General features: G+C 62.4%; 1 protein-coding gene across 1 annotated transcript; it reads right to left on the reverse strand.

The window, feature by feature from the left end:
- Window positions 1-368: 368 nt before the first annotated feature.
- CA9 (carbonic anhydrase 9) lies at window positions 369-12,620 on the reverse strand. The gene is made up of 11 exons (XM_048052299.2): window positions 12,235-12,620; window positions 6,993-7,022; window positions 5,872-6,042; window positions 3,795-3,937; window positions 3,337-3,429; window positions 3,072-3,138; window positions 2,714-2,871; window positions 2,466-2,607; window positions 951-980; window positions 744-837; window positions 369-591 (listed from the first exon to the last, which is right to left on the reverse strand). The coding sequence occupies exons 1-11, from the start codon at window positions 12,359-12,361 to the stop codon at window positions 528-530; spliced, it is 1,119 nt and encodes a 372-aa protein (XP_047908256.2). The 5' UTR covers window positions 12,362-12,620; the 3' UTR covers window positions 369-527.
- Window positions 12,621-13,757: the final 1,137 nt, after the last annotated feature.

Consider the following 13,757-nt stretch of genomic DNA (forward strand, 5'->3'; position numbering starts at 1 on the left):
CAGGGCCCCGATGCTCCCCAGGGCTTGGCTCGGGCTGCACGAGAGCCTTCAGGGGCAGCAGCTCGAGAGCAGCAGGGTGGGGGCCGGCGAGGAAGCAGAGGGTCTGCTGCCTTCACCTCTGCAGCGCTCCGGCCCTACCCAGCCCCCGGCGCTGTTTTTCCAACACTTTGCACAAATAAGAGGAGGAAGAAGTCCCAGAGCGCTGAAGGGCAGGGCCAGGCTGCGCGAGGAGCCCCGCACTGCTTGCTCTGGAGCTCTGCCTGGGGCACGGACGGAGGCTGATGCTCTGCGATGGGAAGGGTCCGGCGTCTCTCCACCGCTTGGTCCTGGAACGGCACGGGTGGCCGGCAGCGCAGGAAGCTCTTAGAGCTTTTTGGCCTTTTTTATTAAAGTTTTTATCGTTTTTTGTAACAAAAATATCTGCTGGGGCTGGGTGTTGCCCCAGATGAACAGTCCGTGCAGCTGGGGGAGGCTGGTGCCCCCCCAGCTCGGGGCGGGAGCAAGGGGACGGGGCTGAGCCGCGGGGCTCACGCTGTGTTCTCGGTGGTGGCCGCCGTGTAGATGACCTTGGATTTGGTGGGCGAGTCCAGCCTGGTGTGGGACGAAGAGCAGGGTGTTAGGGCAGACAGGGGGACCCCAATAACTCAGCTGCATAATGCTCGTTTCCCATACAGCTGCGTGCAGGGGCACGGGGGGGGGGACAGCCGTGCCGTGCCCCCAACCCTGCTCTGCCCACCACTCACCGTGCGTTCTGGCTGCGGTGCTTGTAGACGTAGAACACGAAGGCCAGCGCCGTGATGGCAAAGAGCACCCCGAAGACCACAGCCAGCACGTCCCCTGCAAGCCCAGCACAGGCATGTCATGGGGTGGGTGGTGGTGGTTTAGGGGGCAGTGGGGGACACAGGGCTGGAGGGGACACAAAGCCAGCAGCCTCGGGTGAGCACACTTACCTGCATGAAAGGAGGAGCTGGTCTGTCCCGCTGAGGAAAAAAAAAAGAGAAGTGTGAGAGCCCGCTGCAGGGATCCCAGGGTGGGTCCAGAACAGCCCCCCCGTAGCTGCCTACCCCAGGCTCAGCACCGGGCTGCCAGGACCCCCCCATCCCCACTGGGTGTCCCCCAGCACCCTCCCCAGGGCCAGCACTTCCCGTACCTGCTGCCACCACCCCCAGGAGACATGGCACAGCCAGGGGGTGGCCCAGAGGGGAGGAAAAGTGCCAGTACAGTGGGGACAGCCAGCCCTAACACCACCTATCCGTGCCCTAAATCCTGCGCCAGGCACTATTTACCCAGCGCAGCAGCGCTGCTCTCCCGCAGCAGCATTATCACCTGCACGGCTCCAGCATCGCGCGCCGGGTGGCACTATCGGTGCCAGCATCCAGCAGCTCACGGAGCAGCTTCCCTGAGCCCCCAGCTTGGGAAAAATCAACAAGCGTGGGCGAAGGAGGTAGAGCTGAAAGCGAGGTGGGACGGGACCCGGCCCCACCGGTGCACGGGGCAGTGCGGAGCGGGGAAGGCTGCACCACCCCGGTGCATGCAAGGTCTGGGGACCGGCAACCTCATCCGGGAGCACGGGGACACCAGCCCGGCATTCAGACACACGACTCCAGGGCCAAGGGCTTTGTTTGGGGGTGGTTTGATAGAAATAGCAAATAAGGGAAGAAAAGAGGTGAGCTTATTTGCACCTCCGCCCCCTCGCCTCTTGCCAGCGCCTGCTGAGGAATAGCTTCTGCAGAAAGGGGTAAAAGAAAGGGCTCGGCAGTAAATGGAAAGCACGATAATGTTTCTAACAGGTTTACCAAAGATAGAGCATGCCAGCCTAACCCGATATCCTTCTTTGATAAGTGATATTCCAGACAAAGAAAATGCGGTAGATTTTATCTCCCCGGGCTTCAGTGAACCATTCGCCGTGGTGCCGCCCGGGAAGCTGCGAGCGAGGCCGAGGACCACGGTGATTAAATCCTGCAGCCCTCAGTGAGCTGGCCGCAGGTGGGGTGGCGAGGGGGGGGCGGCGGGCCGCTGTGCGGTTAGCCAGGCATTCCCCCGGGGCCTGGGACCCATCCTGTGCGCTATTTCTATTAGTCACCTTGACACAAGGCGACAAACGCCACCGGAAAGGAGAAGGAACAGGATGTTGGACAGGGAAAAAAAACCCCAAGTGAGCTCAGAGAACTGAAAAGGGGCACGGACGCGGTGATGCAGAGCGATAGTCGCACCTGAGGGCTAACAGGAACTTCTGCTCATAGCTGGAAACCACCGGTGACAGAAAGGGCTTCGAGGACGCACCGAGGGAACCAGCCTCTGTTTGTCCTCGAGCAGAGTGGTGAGTACCCAGCCTGACAGCCCCCAGCCCTGCTCCAAAACCCAGGGTAACCCGTGTAAAAAAAAAATGCATTCCCCTAAGGGAAGCAGAGCCCCGCTCCTCACCCTGCACCCCAGCAGCCCCACGATGCTCGCCCGCTCCTTACCCGTGGGCACCTGCCTCTCCCGGGAGAAGGTGGGCTCGAAGCTCGCCAGCACCCACCGCTTGTGCAGGCCCTGGGGCAGCCGAAAATTGTTCTGCAGGGGTTTGCCATAGTCGTACTGCAGGCTTGTCACCAGCACCGAGATCTGGGAGGAGAAGGGCGTGAATAGAGCAGGGTGCGCACTGCCAGGAGCCAAAAAGCCCCGGCGCACGGCATCCACGGGGACCGGCATGGATGCTGCCCCGACAGACCTGGTCATGGGAGAGCATCACGGTCTGGTTGAAGACCGTCCACGTCACCGACTGGAAGCAGGGAGGGGTGGTCAGGGAGCCGTTGTAGCGGAAATAGAGGTGCAGGCTGTCGGGCAGCAAGCCCGCGATGTTGAACCCGGGCACCAGGACTTCCTCATCTGGGAGGAGAAGGCACGGGAGTGAGGGCAGCCCCAAGGAGGGGAACGGGACCGGCACGGGGCTCACGGAGCACACCTGGCCTGGGGCATTGCCCAGCCCAGCCTCGCACCACCCTACTGCGTGCACCCGGCGTGCCGGGGAGGGCAGGAGATTCGCCCTTCCTCTCCACTGCATGGGGTTTCCCTGCTGGGGGCCTCACCTTCTCCTTGGATTTTGCGGAGATGCTTGAGTATTTCCTGGTAGAATGGGTTCTCCCTCGGCCCGACCTGCAATACAGCAGCAAAGGGAGGTTTGGCTGCCTGCGAGGGGCACCCTGTCCTGCCGGACCCTCCTTCCCATCAGGGCTGCCGCTCCTCTCCTCCCCAGGGGCACCAGCACCATTGCCTCTCCCCAGAATTACCCCTGACGCCCACCCCAGCCCCACTCCCACCCCTCCTTGCCCAGGGCTGGGCTCTGGGACTCACCTCCAGGAAGGCTCCCAGCACGGCCAGCCCATCCGGCTGGGCCACCGCCGCCTTGAAGCTGTCGTACTTGGTGTTGTAGTGGACCACGTGGAGCTGGAGGGAAACACACAGGATGGGCACACCGAAGAGGTGCACACCCCCACGAGGCTCCCCGGCCCTAGCAAGGGCTGGGAGAGGCACACGGCCATGCTGAGCATCCCTGCTAGGGGTAAGTGTGCAGGTGGGATGGAGAGAACACGTGCCAATGGGTAGAAGCAAGCGTGAACAGCTGCCCATGGGAGCTGCCTTGCTTATGGGCAGCAAACCAGCCCTGGACAGCAGGGCTGGAGGACAGCAGCTAGAGAAAAAGGGGGTAAAACCAGACGGGAGCTGGCAGGGCAGGCTGTGTACAGAGAAAACTCCTGCTCCATCAGCCCAGCGCTGGGAGAGGACGGTCGAGGGGGACGAGGGCTCCTCACCTCCGCAGCAAAGCGCTTCCCATTAACGGTGTGCTCGGAGCCGGCTGTCGTCGGGGATCCCCAGTGCAGGTGCAGCTGCACGGCTCGGTACTGCTGGGCATAGCCGCCCGTGATGGCCAGCGACTCGGGCAGCTCCAGGACAACTGCAGGGCAGGAGGAAGAGGTCGGTCAGTAAAATACAGCGTCCAGTCCGTCCCAGGTTTGCAGAGGAGGCGGCTTAAGGGAAACAGTCACCCTGGGCTGGTGGAAGCTGGTGACAGCAAACAGACTCGCTTTTGATCTTTAATGAGGCTATAGGTGGGGCAATGGATAGCGCCGTGCAAATGCAGCAGGGTTTGGCTTTCAGCTTCAGGTTGTAGGACACCCCGGTAAGTAAATCACGGCGGCTGTTCCTTTAGCTGGAAGTGCTCAAAGTGAGCAGCCCCTCTGCAGAGACTCCCCGGGCAGCTCCACGCTGGATGCTGTCCAACAACTGATGCACTGTGCGAGGATATTATAAAGAGACCGTGGGCAAAGTTCAAGGATAGGCAGGATATTCAAAATTCAAGGATAGACAAAATTCAAGGATTTGAATTTTTGGCCAAGGCCAAGTCCAAAATACCCACCTAGCAGAGCCAGCCCTCATGCCGTGGTGTGGCAAACCTAAGGGCTGAGCTATTGGGACATGCACCAAAGCCACCAGGAGCATCCCCGGACCCTGGGAAAGGCTGCCCTATCCTTCCCAGCACCTTCTCATTTTTAAAGTCAGCTCTTTTCCTTCCTCATCCCTCTGTAGGTGAAGTGTCAGTCAGATCACCAGCCAGGGCACAGGTTTTGGATCAGGAACACAAGGCAGCCGTGATGAGTCATTTGTCCTCTCCTGTGCCGCCTGCCACCGGGCTCGGAGATACAGAACTCAAACACAGGAAGTGGGACACTGCTCCCTCCCTGGGGATTTATCTGCTTTAACATTTCTTTTGTATATCTAGATCAGGGCATTCCTATTATTTATCTGAGTCATTTTCAGGCCCTTGCAAAAGTTTGTGTAGCGTATGCGTTGTGTAAGGAGGAGTGACAGCAGAAATATCCCGGCTTTTCAGAACGATCACAGAAGGCTGGCAGTCACCAGAATAAAAAAAAAAAAAAAGGCATCTTATAAGCAGATGAGAAACTTCTTCACCCCCCCAGCCCTCTCGACAAAAATGTTACGAGCGCTTTCTGAACACCAAGCAACACCAGATGCCAGGGTGTCTAAAATAGCAACCACTGAGCTCGACCCGTTCAGCTATGCAGGCACGCCAGGGCGGGAGGCTGTAAAGTAAAGCTCTGGGCACGCAGCGAGTCCGACTGGTCGAGTTTGCTGCATCAACTCCATCTAGCTACCAGGTCACGGGGCTGTCTTATCACACCTTCGACACGTTGCTGTCCCCAACAGCTTTTCTTGGGAACTGGCAGCCACCGGCGCGCACAGGATGAGCGAGGCGCTCCTGGAAGGACCTGGTGGCAGCCAGGAGCTGCCACCTCCAGCTGCAGGGCAGGAAGGAGAGGTTTTTTGTCCCCCCCAGAAAGTTGGGACAGAATCCATTTACATTACCGCAGTATCAGTCTCACCATGCCAGATGCTGGGAGAAAAAGCCCTTCTAAAACTGGAAAAGGGAAATAAACAACTTCTTAAAGTGCCTTAAGATCCTGAGATAGCATCTCGAAGCACGGGCTTTAAGTTGGCCAAAGCTGTGTCTCCTAGAAGACTGATGGGTAGGTACCTTAAGGGCTAAGTCACACCAGGGACCAACCAGTCCTTTGAAAGTGGAAACAACGGCTGCAAACTTGCATCAGAAGTATTAGGGGCATGTTTTTAGAGGAAACATGGATTATAACAAATTCCCGGAGCCACCACCCAAAGGCAGTGAGTTGTGAGCTCTCCATCTCCTGGTTTCTCCCCTCCAGCCAGGAAAGCCCCTGGGTCCGTACCAGCCTGGCAGCCTGACGTTCCCCTTGCAGCCCCAAAGAGGACACGAGCGAAGCCCTCCCAGAGCCACGGGGAGGGTTTCAGAGAAGCCTGGCCCTGCCAGGAGAGGCCGGTGCCTTTCGCACCCACCTGTGTGCCCGTTGTTCTTCAGCTTGAGCTTCTTGCTGGCGGGCAGGCTGTAGCCGGAGAGCTGGATGGGCCGCAGCTGGGGGCTGAAGATGGTCTTCTCCGTCTCGATGTTGATGGGAGACTGCATGGTGCCCGAGCAGGCCAGGTAGTGCTTGCCCCAGCGCTCTGGTTCTGCAACGGGGAGGCAGCAGCGGTGAGGCCAGCCAGGCGAGGAGACCCCCGGGGCAATTGGGGTGGGTGGGAGGGAAGGGGCAGGCGCGGTTTGGGCAGTGCACCACGCTCACAGGTTTGGTTTCCACCAAGCTAGCTCGGGAGCAGCTCCCCGCTGCCGCGTGACGGCGCGCAGCTGTGCCACGAAAGGGCTCCGAGCGCGGTGAGCTGCCAGGAAAGTCTATTTTAGGGGTGTTTGGGAAGAGCGCGAGAAGATCATTTACAAGTGGACTTGGCAGGCGGAGGAGCCTGCAGCTCGTCACACGCTTGCTGCTGCCGGGCGCAGCCTTGTTGCTTCTCCCACTGCTACGTGAGCCCCTCGAGCACGGTGCCACCAGGACCACGCGAGCCCGCAGCCACAGGCGGCAAGGTGCCGGCCCCCAGCTGTGCCCTGCAGCCCCACAAAGGGACGGCTGATGTCTCCAAAACCTCCCCTCGCACCGCAGGGGGCTGCTTCTAGCATTTCTCGGGTCAGCACAAGCCTGGGCTGTCCCCCAACCCACCCCTCTCAAGGGGACAGAGGACAGGGGTGAGGACACAAGCTAATCCCTGGGCAGGTCAAAGTCCCAGCACAGGCTGCAAGTCCAGCCTTGGGGAGCCCAGCCTGGCACAGGATGCGGCCAGCACCCGTCTTGGGGGGGGGAGCCTGGCCCCAAGGGCACCCCAACACGAGGGTTTGGGGGATCCCCCAGCAGAGCTGCTGCTGCCCCCCCCCCCCAAATGGGGGCACCCCGGGCTCTCCAGCCCACCCGTGCCCAGGTTCGGGCACCGCTGAACCGTCAGGGTCAGGCAGGAGGGAAGGGCGAGCCGCTGAGTGCGCACAGGAGCCATGTAATCATTAACCACGGCTGGCTCGAGCCCAGCGTGCGCTGGGTGGTGGGGGAAAGCAGGAGTAACTGCAGGGTATTTACCTTCATAGCTCCAGTGGCTGTCACCAGGACCTTGAGAAAGAAAGGGGAAAAAAAAAAAAAAAGACAAAACACAAGAGCATGAATGGAAGGGAAAGGTTGGCAGCAAACACAGACAGGCAGTGCTCACAGCCCCGGCAGCAGGTCCCAGGGCTCCCACTGCACCCTCAGCTCCCTCCCAGCCTTTGCTTCCCCACTCCTCCTCCTCCTCCTCCTGCCCCACAGCCGGGGATGCTCCCGGAGGGCACTGCCTTCTCCCAGCAGGGAGGCCTGCGTGCATCACCCTGAGGGGAAACTCCGGGGCTCGACACTTTGTTATCATCATTATAATGGGAAAAAATAAATCACAGATACAGGCTTTTCATCGCTGAGCAGCTGTGCCCATGCTCTTCCAGCTGCACCAAGACAAAGGTAATTCACCTCCTCGGACTTGTTCTCACCAGGGTGCTCCTGGTGGCATGGTGCTGCTACCCCCAGCTGGCACATCCCGGCACGCGAGGGTGGGAGAGGCTTGGGGCGAGCACCCACCCTGCTCCCTCAGCTCCCCAGGGCACGGGCCGCTCCCCAAACATCTCCATCCCTCGCTAGGGCAAGTGCCCATTAGCCTGGATGGGGTGCTGCAGGGGCCAACAAGTGCCGCGCTGGTCCCCGGCCCTGCCACTGACAACGGCCACCGACAGCCGCTTGCTATTAATAGGAGCGGATTCCAGCTCACGGGTGAGAAAGGAAGAGGCACGCTTTCCCAGGCCCAGGCAGCTGATGCGGGGCCCCGAGCCCAGCGGGATCCTGCCCTCCTCCCAGCCAGGAGCCAGGCACGGCCGCAGCCCTGGTGGCCGCGGATGCTTGGGGACGCCGGAGCCGTGGATATGGGAACGGCCCTCGGGGCTGCCTCCAGCACGGTGGTGATGTCTCTGCAGCTCGTCAGAGGCTCGGGAGTCACTCGCCCAAGGCGTGGGGTGCTCCCGGAGGTGTACGCAGAGGGCTGGGCACGATGCAGCTGCCTGCACGGGGCAGGAATGCGTGTGCACTTTGTGCCGGGGGTGCAGTGGTCACAGATGGGACCCCCAAGAGGTGCTTCAGCAGCTTTCCCAGGCAGGATTCCCCTCCCGCAGCACGAGGGTGGCGGGCCTGGAGCAGGTATCAGGCGGCAGCCCGGGGCTGGCACACGATGCCTGGGTGCGCTGCACATGCCTCAACCGGCACAGCCTGCCCCGGCACCCTGCTTTTCTGCTCACCTCCAGGAACTCTGCCTTGACACCTGAAGTTTGAGCAACAGCACGGTGCTGGCACCTGCCCTGCTGCATCAGCACCGTGCCACCCACCCCGGCTTCCCAGGTCCCCGTGCTTGCTCCTGCGGCTGGTGGGGCTCCGCAGGGGCTCGCGGCCCCAGACCACTCGGTGCCCCTACAGGGAGAGGGGGATCAAACAGCCTGAAGGCTGCAGCTGCACACAGGGTACAAGATTCCCCCGGGGGTCCCTTGGTACCCGAGCACCCACCCACGCACCGAGGCCACCTGAGAGCATTTCCCCACCCATGGAGCTGGGCGCAGCACCGGGGACGGGTCCCTTGGTGCACGCCCCGAGCGATGTAGGGGAGCACCGAGGCCAGCCCAGCCCGGCGGTGGGATCAAGCCCTCAGCACCCACCCTGGCGTAGCCCTGCAACTCTCCAGACCCTTCGTCACGAACATTACCCCACCGCCCTGCGCAAACCCTGATTTGCATAATTTCAGCCTCCCTCCCACGCTCCCCGCCGGAGCACGTCTTCTCCTTCCGAGCACCACGCGGGGCCAGCTCCCCTCACCGCTGAACCGCTGCCGCGCACCACAACAGAGGTGCTGCAGCTCTCTGCACGCCCTGCCCTACCCCGAGCATGCACAGGGGCTGCAAAGCACTCCCAAAAATGTGTGTGTGTGGGGGGGGGGGAGCAGAAACACAGCTGCTGCCCAGCACTTTGATGAGTGCACTGGGAGAGTGCGTGCAAGGAGAGGACTGCTCGGTGGGGTCCCAGCAGGGAACAAACATGGGGCACCAGCAGGAGCTGGCTGCTGCTGCAGGCACTAAAAGCCTTTGTGCTCAGCCACGTGGAGCCCTTCTGCTCCCACCTAGCACCAAACCCGCCCCCTTCCCTGAGCTGGGGGGAACACAACATCAGCACAGTTTCCCCATTTCGGTGCTCCCCCCCCCCCCCCCCCCCACACACACACACGCACACACATGTACTTTGCTCACTCCCTCCCGCTTCGGGATCCTGGCGCTCGCTCCTTGACATCCAACACCATCCAACAACACTTTCCTGCCGAGCCCGGGCAGGCGCTGCCATTAGCAGCGTGCTGCTCCGCATGTCCTGCAGCCTGGGGCTGAGGGCAGGAGCAGCTTCGGGCACGGTGAGGGGCCAGCAGGAGCAGGGGCTGCTGCTAGCAGCAGGGGAAGGGCACCGAAGCAGCAGGCTGCTCCCAGGAAACGCTGCGGGGACGTGGGCACAGACCACGCACCCATGGCTGATTGTGCAGGGCAAGAGGCACCCTCGGCAGAGCCGGGCAATAGGGGGAAAACAGGGGGATGCCCCTTCTGCCCTCAGCTGTTTGCAATCCAGGGGACGCACAGCCTGCAGGGCACCTGAGGATGCCCAAATGCGGGGTGGCAGCCAGGTGCTGATGCCATCCGATGGCAGCAGGGCTGTCTGGTGCCTCCACGCCTTCAGCTCCGACAGGAGAAGTTCACAGCTTCGGACATCCTGCTCCCTTATCGGCCGGGCACACGATGCCCTGTGCTCAGCCACAGGCAGCCCTGGGATCCTGCCACAGCCTCTGCTCACACCCAGCCCTGAACCAAACCCTGGCCAAAGGCTGTGGGGTGATGGCAGGACCAGCTTCCTGAGGACCAGTCCCAGGCTGGGGGACCACGGAGCAGAGGACAGGGGGGTGTTCACGGTGCTCAGGGAGCCAGGGGGCACCAGGACGTGCAGAGATGCACAGAGAGAAAGTCTCAAAGCAGCAACCAGCCCCTGCAGACAGGTCCCAGCCTAGCAGACACATCCAGGCACCTTTCCCCTCGCAAGCAATAACCCGATCAAGGTACATGGGCTGTGCCGCCGTGCTCACGCTACCCACGGCCAGCTCCCTGAGCCTATCTGCAGTGAGCACAGAGCTGGCACGGGGTTTGGGGCTGGCACGGCGTCTGGGCAGCATCCTCCTGCCAAATCCCACAGGGAACCTCTGCGCCCCACAGGACGGGACAGCAGCAAGCCCCCAGCCCTGCCCCACAAGCACAGCCCCAGTTTTTCCCCCCCAGACAGCCCCACGCAGCACCCATGCCCTTCCAACCACTGCGTGCACTGATCTCGCCCGAGCCCGTCTGCGTTAAATTCCTTTTTGTGTTTATAAACCCTGGCCAACCGCAAGCCTTGGGGATCAGCCTTTAATCTGCCACCGGCAGCTCAGGTTGCCACAGGGATTGTTCTTTGTGCTCCTGGGGGGCTGCGGGGCCCCGAGATGCAGCCAGCATCCCACAGAGGAACAAGTTATTTGTATGGGGGAGGCACAGGGCAGGAATCACCACGGCTTGTTCCTGCTCCCTGTGAACCCAAGTGGCCTTGGTGAGTGTTGGGGAAAAAGGAAACAGCTGGAGGGCCCTGGGCAAAAAGGGCCGTGCCAGCAGGAGGGAGAAAAATGGGGAATCCCAGGGGGCAGAGTGGGGCTTGAGGCGGGGGAATGAGGTAACTGAAAGTGGGTTAAGCTAAAGAAATGGGCTCCACCGGAGGAAGGAGGCATCGGGGATGAGCAAGAAGGGGACAGAGAGCTGGACAGCCTCGAGGACAACCCGCAGCTTGTGCCAGGTGCCACCGGCCATACCCAGTGCCCATGCTGGGAGGAGGAAAGGAGCCAGCCTTGCTGCGGCACACAGCTCCAGCACCATGCTGGGGCATTCCTGGGTCCCAACCAAACCCCACACCCCCACGGGGCTCCAGCCAGACCTTCAGGGGAGCCGGGGTGCCTGTTTGCCACCCGCCCCCCTTTTCCCAGTTCCATCCCCGTGCAGTCGGCTCCTGGCACCCTCCTGCCCTGCAGCCGGAGTTACTTCATCTCTGCGGCGAGGAGCATCCGCGTCCCCGTCCCCACGCGCAGCCCGGCGAGGCTGTGGTGAGAAATGTGATTCATCGCAGCAACAAAAGCAGCTCCTGGCACCAAACAATCGCCGATCCGTGCCGCATGGCAGCCGTCCCCGTACAGGTCAGGGCAACTCTTACCAGAGGCAAAACCAAGGACACGCTACGAGGCTGAGCCTGGGAAACACAAACCCACGGGCCAGGCTGGGACAGGAACGTCCCCGCGCCGTGCTCTGCCCCGGGCGAGCTAAGGCATGGCACTGCCCCAAAATCCCTGCTGAACGCTGGCAGCGCCACAGCCTCCGGGTCAGACAAGGGACTGAGACCAAAGGGATCGAGCATTCCCCTCGCTAAAAGAGAGATCCCAAAAATTGGAAGCAACCTCTACCACCCAGGACACAGCTCCCTAAGGGCGGGGGGAGGCACCCAGCAGCGCCCAGCCCCGTGCTCCATCCCCGGCTATGGGGCAGCCCCACACCTGCCCCATAGCACCGGCCCCTCCGGGAGGCTGAAACCTAGTGCTGGGAGCCCTGAGCCCCCCAGGCGGGTGGGAACGGGATCTGGGGGGGAACAGGGCTGCTCCTGCCGGGGGTCGTGGCCGCACCGGAGTTGGCGGGAGCGGGGACAAAGGCAGGGACGTGCGGCTGCGGGGCTGCGCGATGCCGGAGGGGCACGGCCCCACCGGGGGCCCCTAACGGGGGAGGCACGGCAGCCCCTACAGCCAGCAATTGGGGACCCCCGCTCCAAACACCGGGGACCCTAAATCCGGCATAGGGGTGCTCCGTGCATCGGGGCACACGTGCGTCGGAGACCCTAAATCCGGCACAGGGGTGCTCCGTGCATTGGGGTGCCCGTGCATTGGGGACCCTAAATCCAGCACAGGGGTGCTCCGTGCATTGGGGTGCCCGTGCATTGGGGACCCTAAATCCGGCACAAAGGCGCACCATGTATAAGGGGTGCCCCTCTGTCGGGGACCCTAAATCTGGCAGAGGGGTGCTCCACGCCCTGAGGAGCCTGTGCGTCGGGGACCCTAAATTCAGCACAGGGGTGCCCCGTCTATCGGGGACCCTAAATCCCGTACGAGGGTGCCCCGTGCAGCCGGGGACCCCCACCTCGCAGCCCCGCACCCCCGGCTCACCTCTCTCCTCGGAGTGCAGGGACTCGCCGTCGTCGTCGTGCCCGTGCCCGGCGGCGGCACGGCCCGTGGCGGCCAGGATCAGGACCAGCACCGGGATCGGGACCGGGAGGGAGACCCGCAGCCTCATCTCCGGCGGGGAGCGCGGTGCGGGGCGCTGCGGGACGGGACGGGACGGCGGCTCCGTGCGCTGCCCGGGCGGCCGCGCGTACGTGAGAGCGGGCGGGGGAAGAGGCGGCCCTGACTCACGCCGCCGTTACCTTTTATAGAGGCTGGAGGCAAAGTCTGCCGCCGCCCGGCACGGCCAGGTGAGCCGCCGCCGCCGCCCCCCGCACCGGGACTCGAACCCGCGGCGCCCCCGGGAGGCCGGCGGCGGGGGGCGGCTCCCGGCAAGGGGCCGCCGGCACCTGCGGGGGGCCCTGCGCGGCCGGGGCGGGAGGCCCCGTGCGCCCCTCTCGGGTCCCTGTGGTGGGGGCGCGAGGGGAGCCCTCAGCGAGGGGCTGCGGGAGATTTTCAGCTACAGGGTGGGGGATTCCCTCAGTAACGGGGTGGGACTCCCTCAGTAATGGGGTGGGGGATGTCGTCAGTGAGGGATATCTTCAGTGAGGGGCCGAGGGACATTTTTAGCTTCGGGGTGAGGGATTCCCTCAATAATGGGGTGAGGGACGTGCTCAGTATGGCTGTCCCCCCTCGGCAAGGGGGTGAGAGACCCCCTCAATAATGGGGTGAGGGACATCCTTGGCGACAGGGTGAGAGACCCCCTCAGTGAGGGGCTGAGGGACGTTTTGAACTTAGGTATGAGGGATTCCCTCAATAATGGGGTGAGGGACGTGTTCAGCGAGGGACATCTTCAGCGAGGGAGTGAGAGACCCCCCCCTCAGTAACGGGCTGAGGGACGTGCTCAGTGAGGATGTAAGGGACATCAGCAATGGGGTGAGGGACATCCTCAGTGCTGGGTGTCTTCCCCCTGTGCTGGGCTGAGGGACGCCCTCATCCCCCATTGTCAGTGAGGGTTGTCTTAATCTACGGGGTGAGAGACCCCCTCAGCAATAGGGTGAGGGAATTCTTGAGCTCTAGGTGTCCCCCTTCAGCAGGGGCTTGAGGGACCGCGTCCACACTGGGTGTCCCACCCCTCAGTATCAGGCTGAGAGACCCCCCCCAGCAGTGAGGTGAGAGACCCCTCAGCAAAGGCATCTTCACAGCCGCCCTCAGTGGTGGGCATCCCCCAGCAGAGGGGTGGCAGAGTGCTCGCTGGGGTTTGGGGTGGCATCTCCCTGAGGTCAGGAGCTGAGGACGAGCCTAATTGAGGTGCCTAAACTCAGCCTGGGACCTGAGGAGTGGCAGAGGTGGATGAGATGAGGTGGGATGCCCTTCTGGGGGGGCTGCAGGTTTGTAAGCCTTTGGAGATGGGCAGAGTTAAGGAGAGTATTTCTCTGTATCACGTCCAGGGGAGCACTCAGCCCTGCTCCTGGAGGAAGCCATGCCCCGCTGCTGATCTTTAGTGGAGGTGGGAAGCATAGGGCTGT

Source organism: Anser cygnoides, chromosome Z, assembly GCF_040182565.1.
Source record: "Anser cygnoides isolate HZ-2024a breed goose chromosome Z, Taihu_goose_T2T_genome, whole genome shotgun sequence".
In the NCBI taxonomy this organism is placed as follows: Eukaryota; Metazoa; Chordata; class Aves; order Anseriformes; family Anatidae; genus Anser; species Anser cygnoides.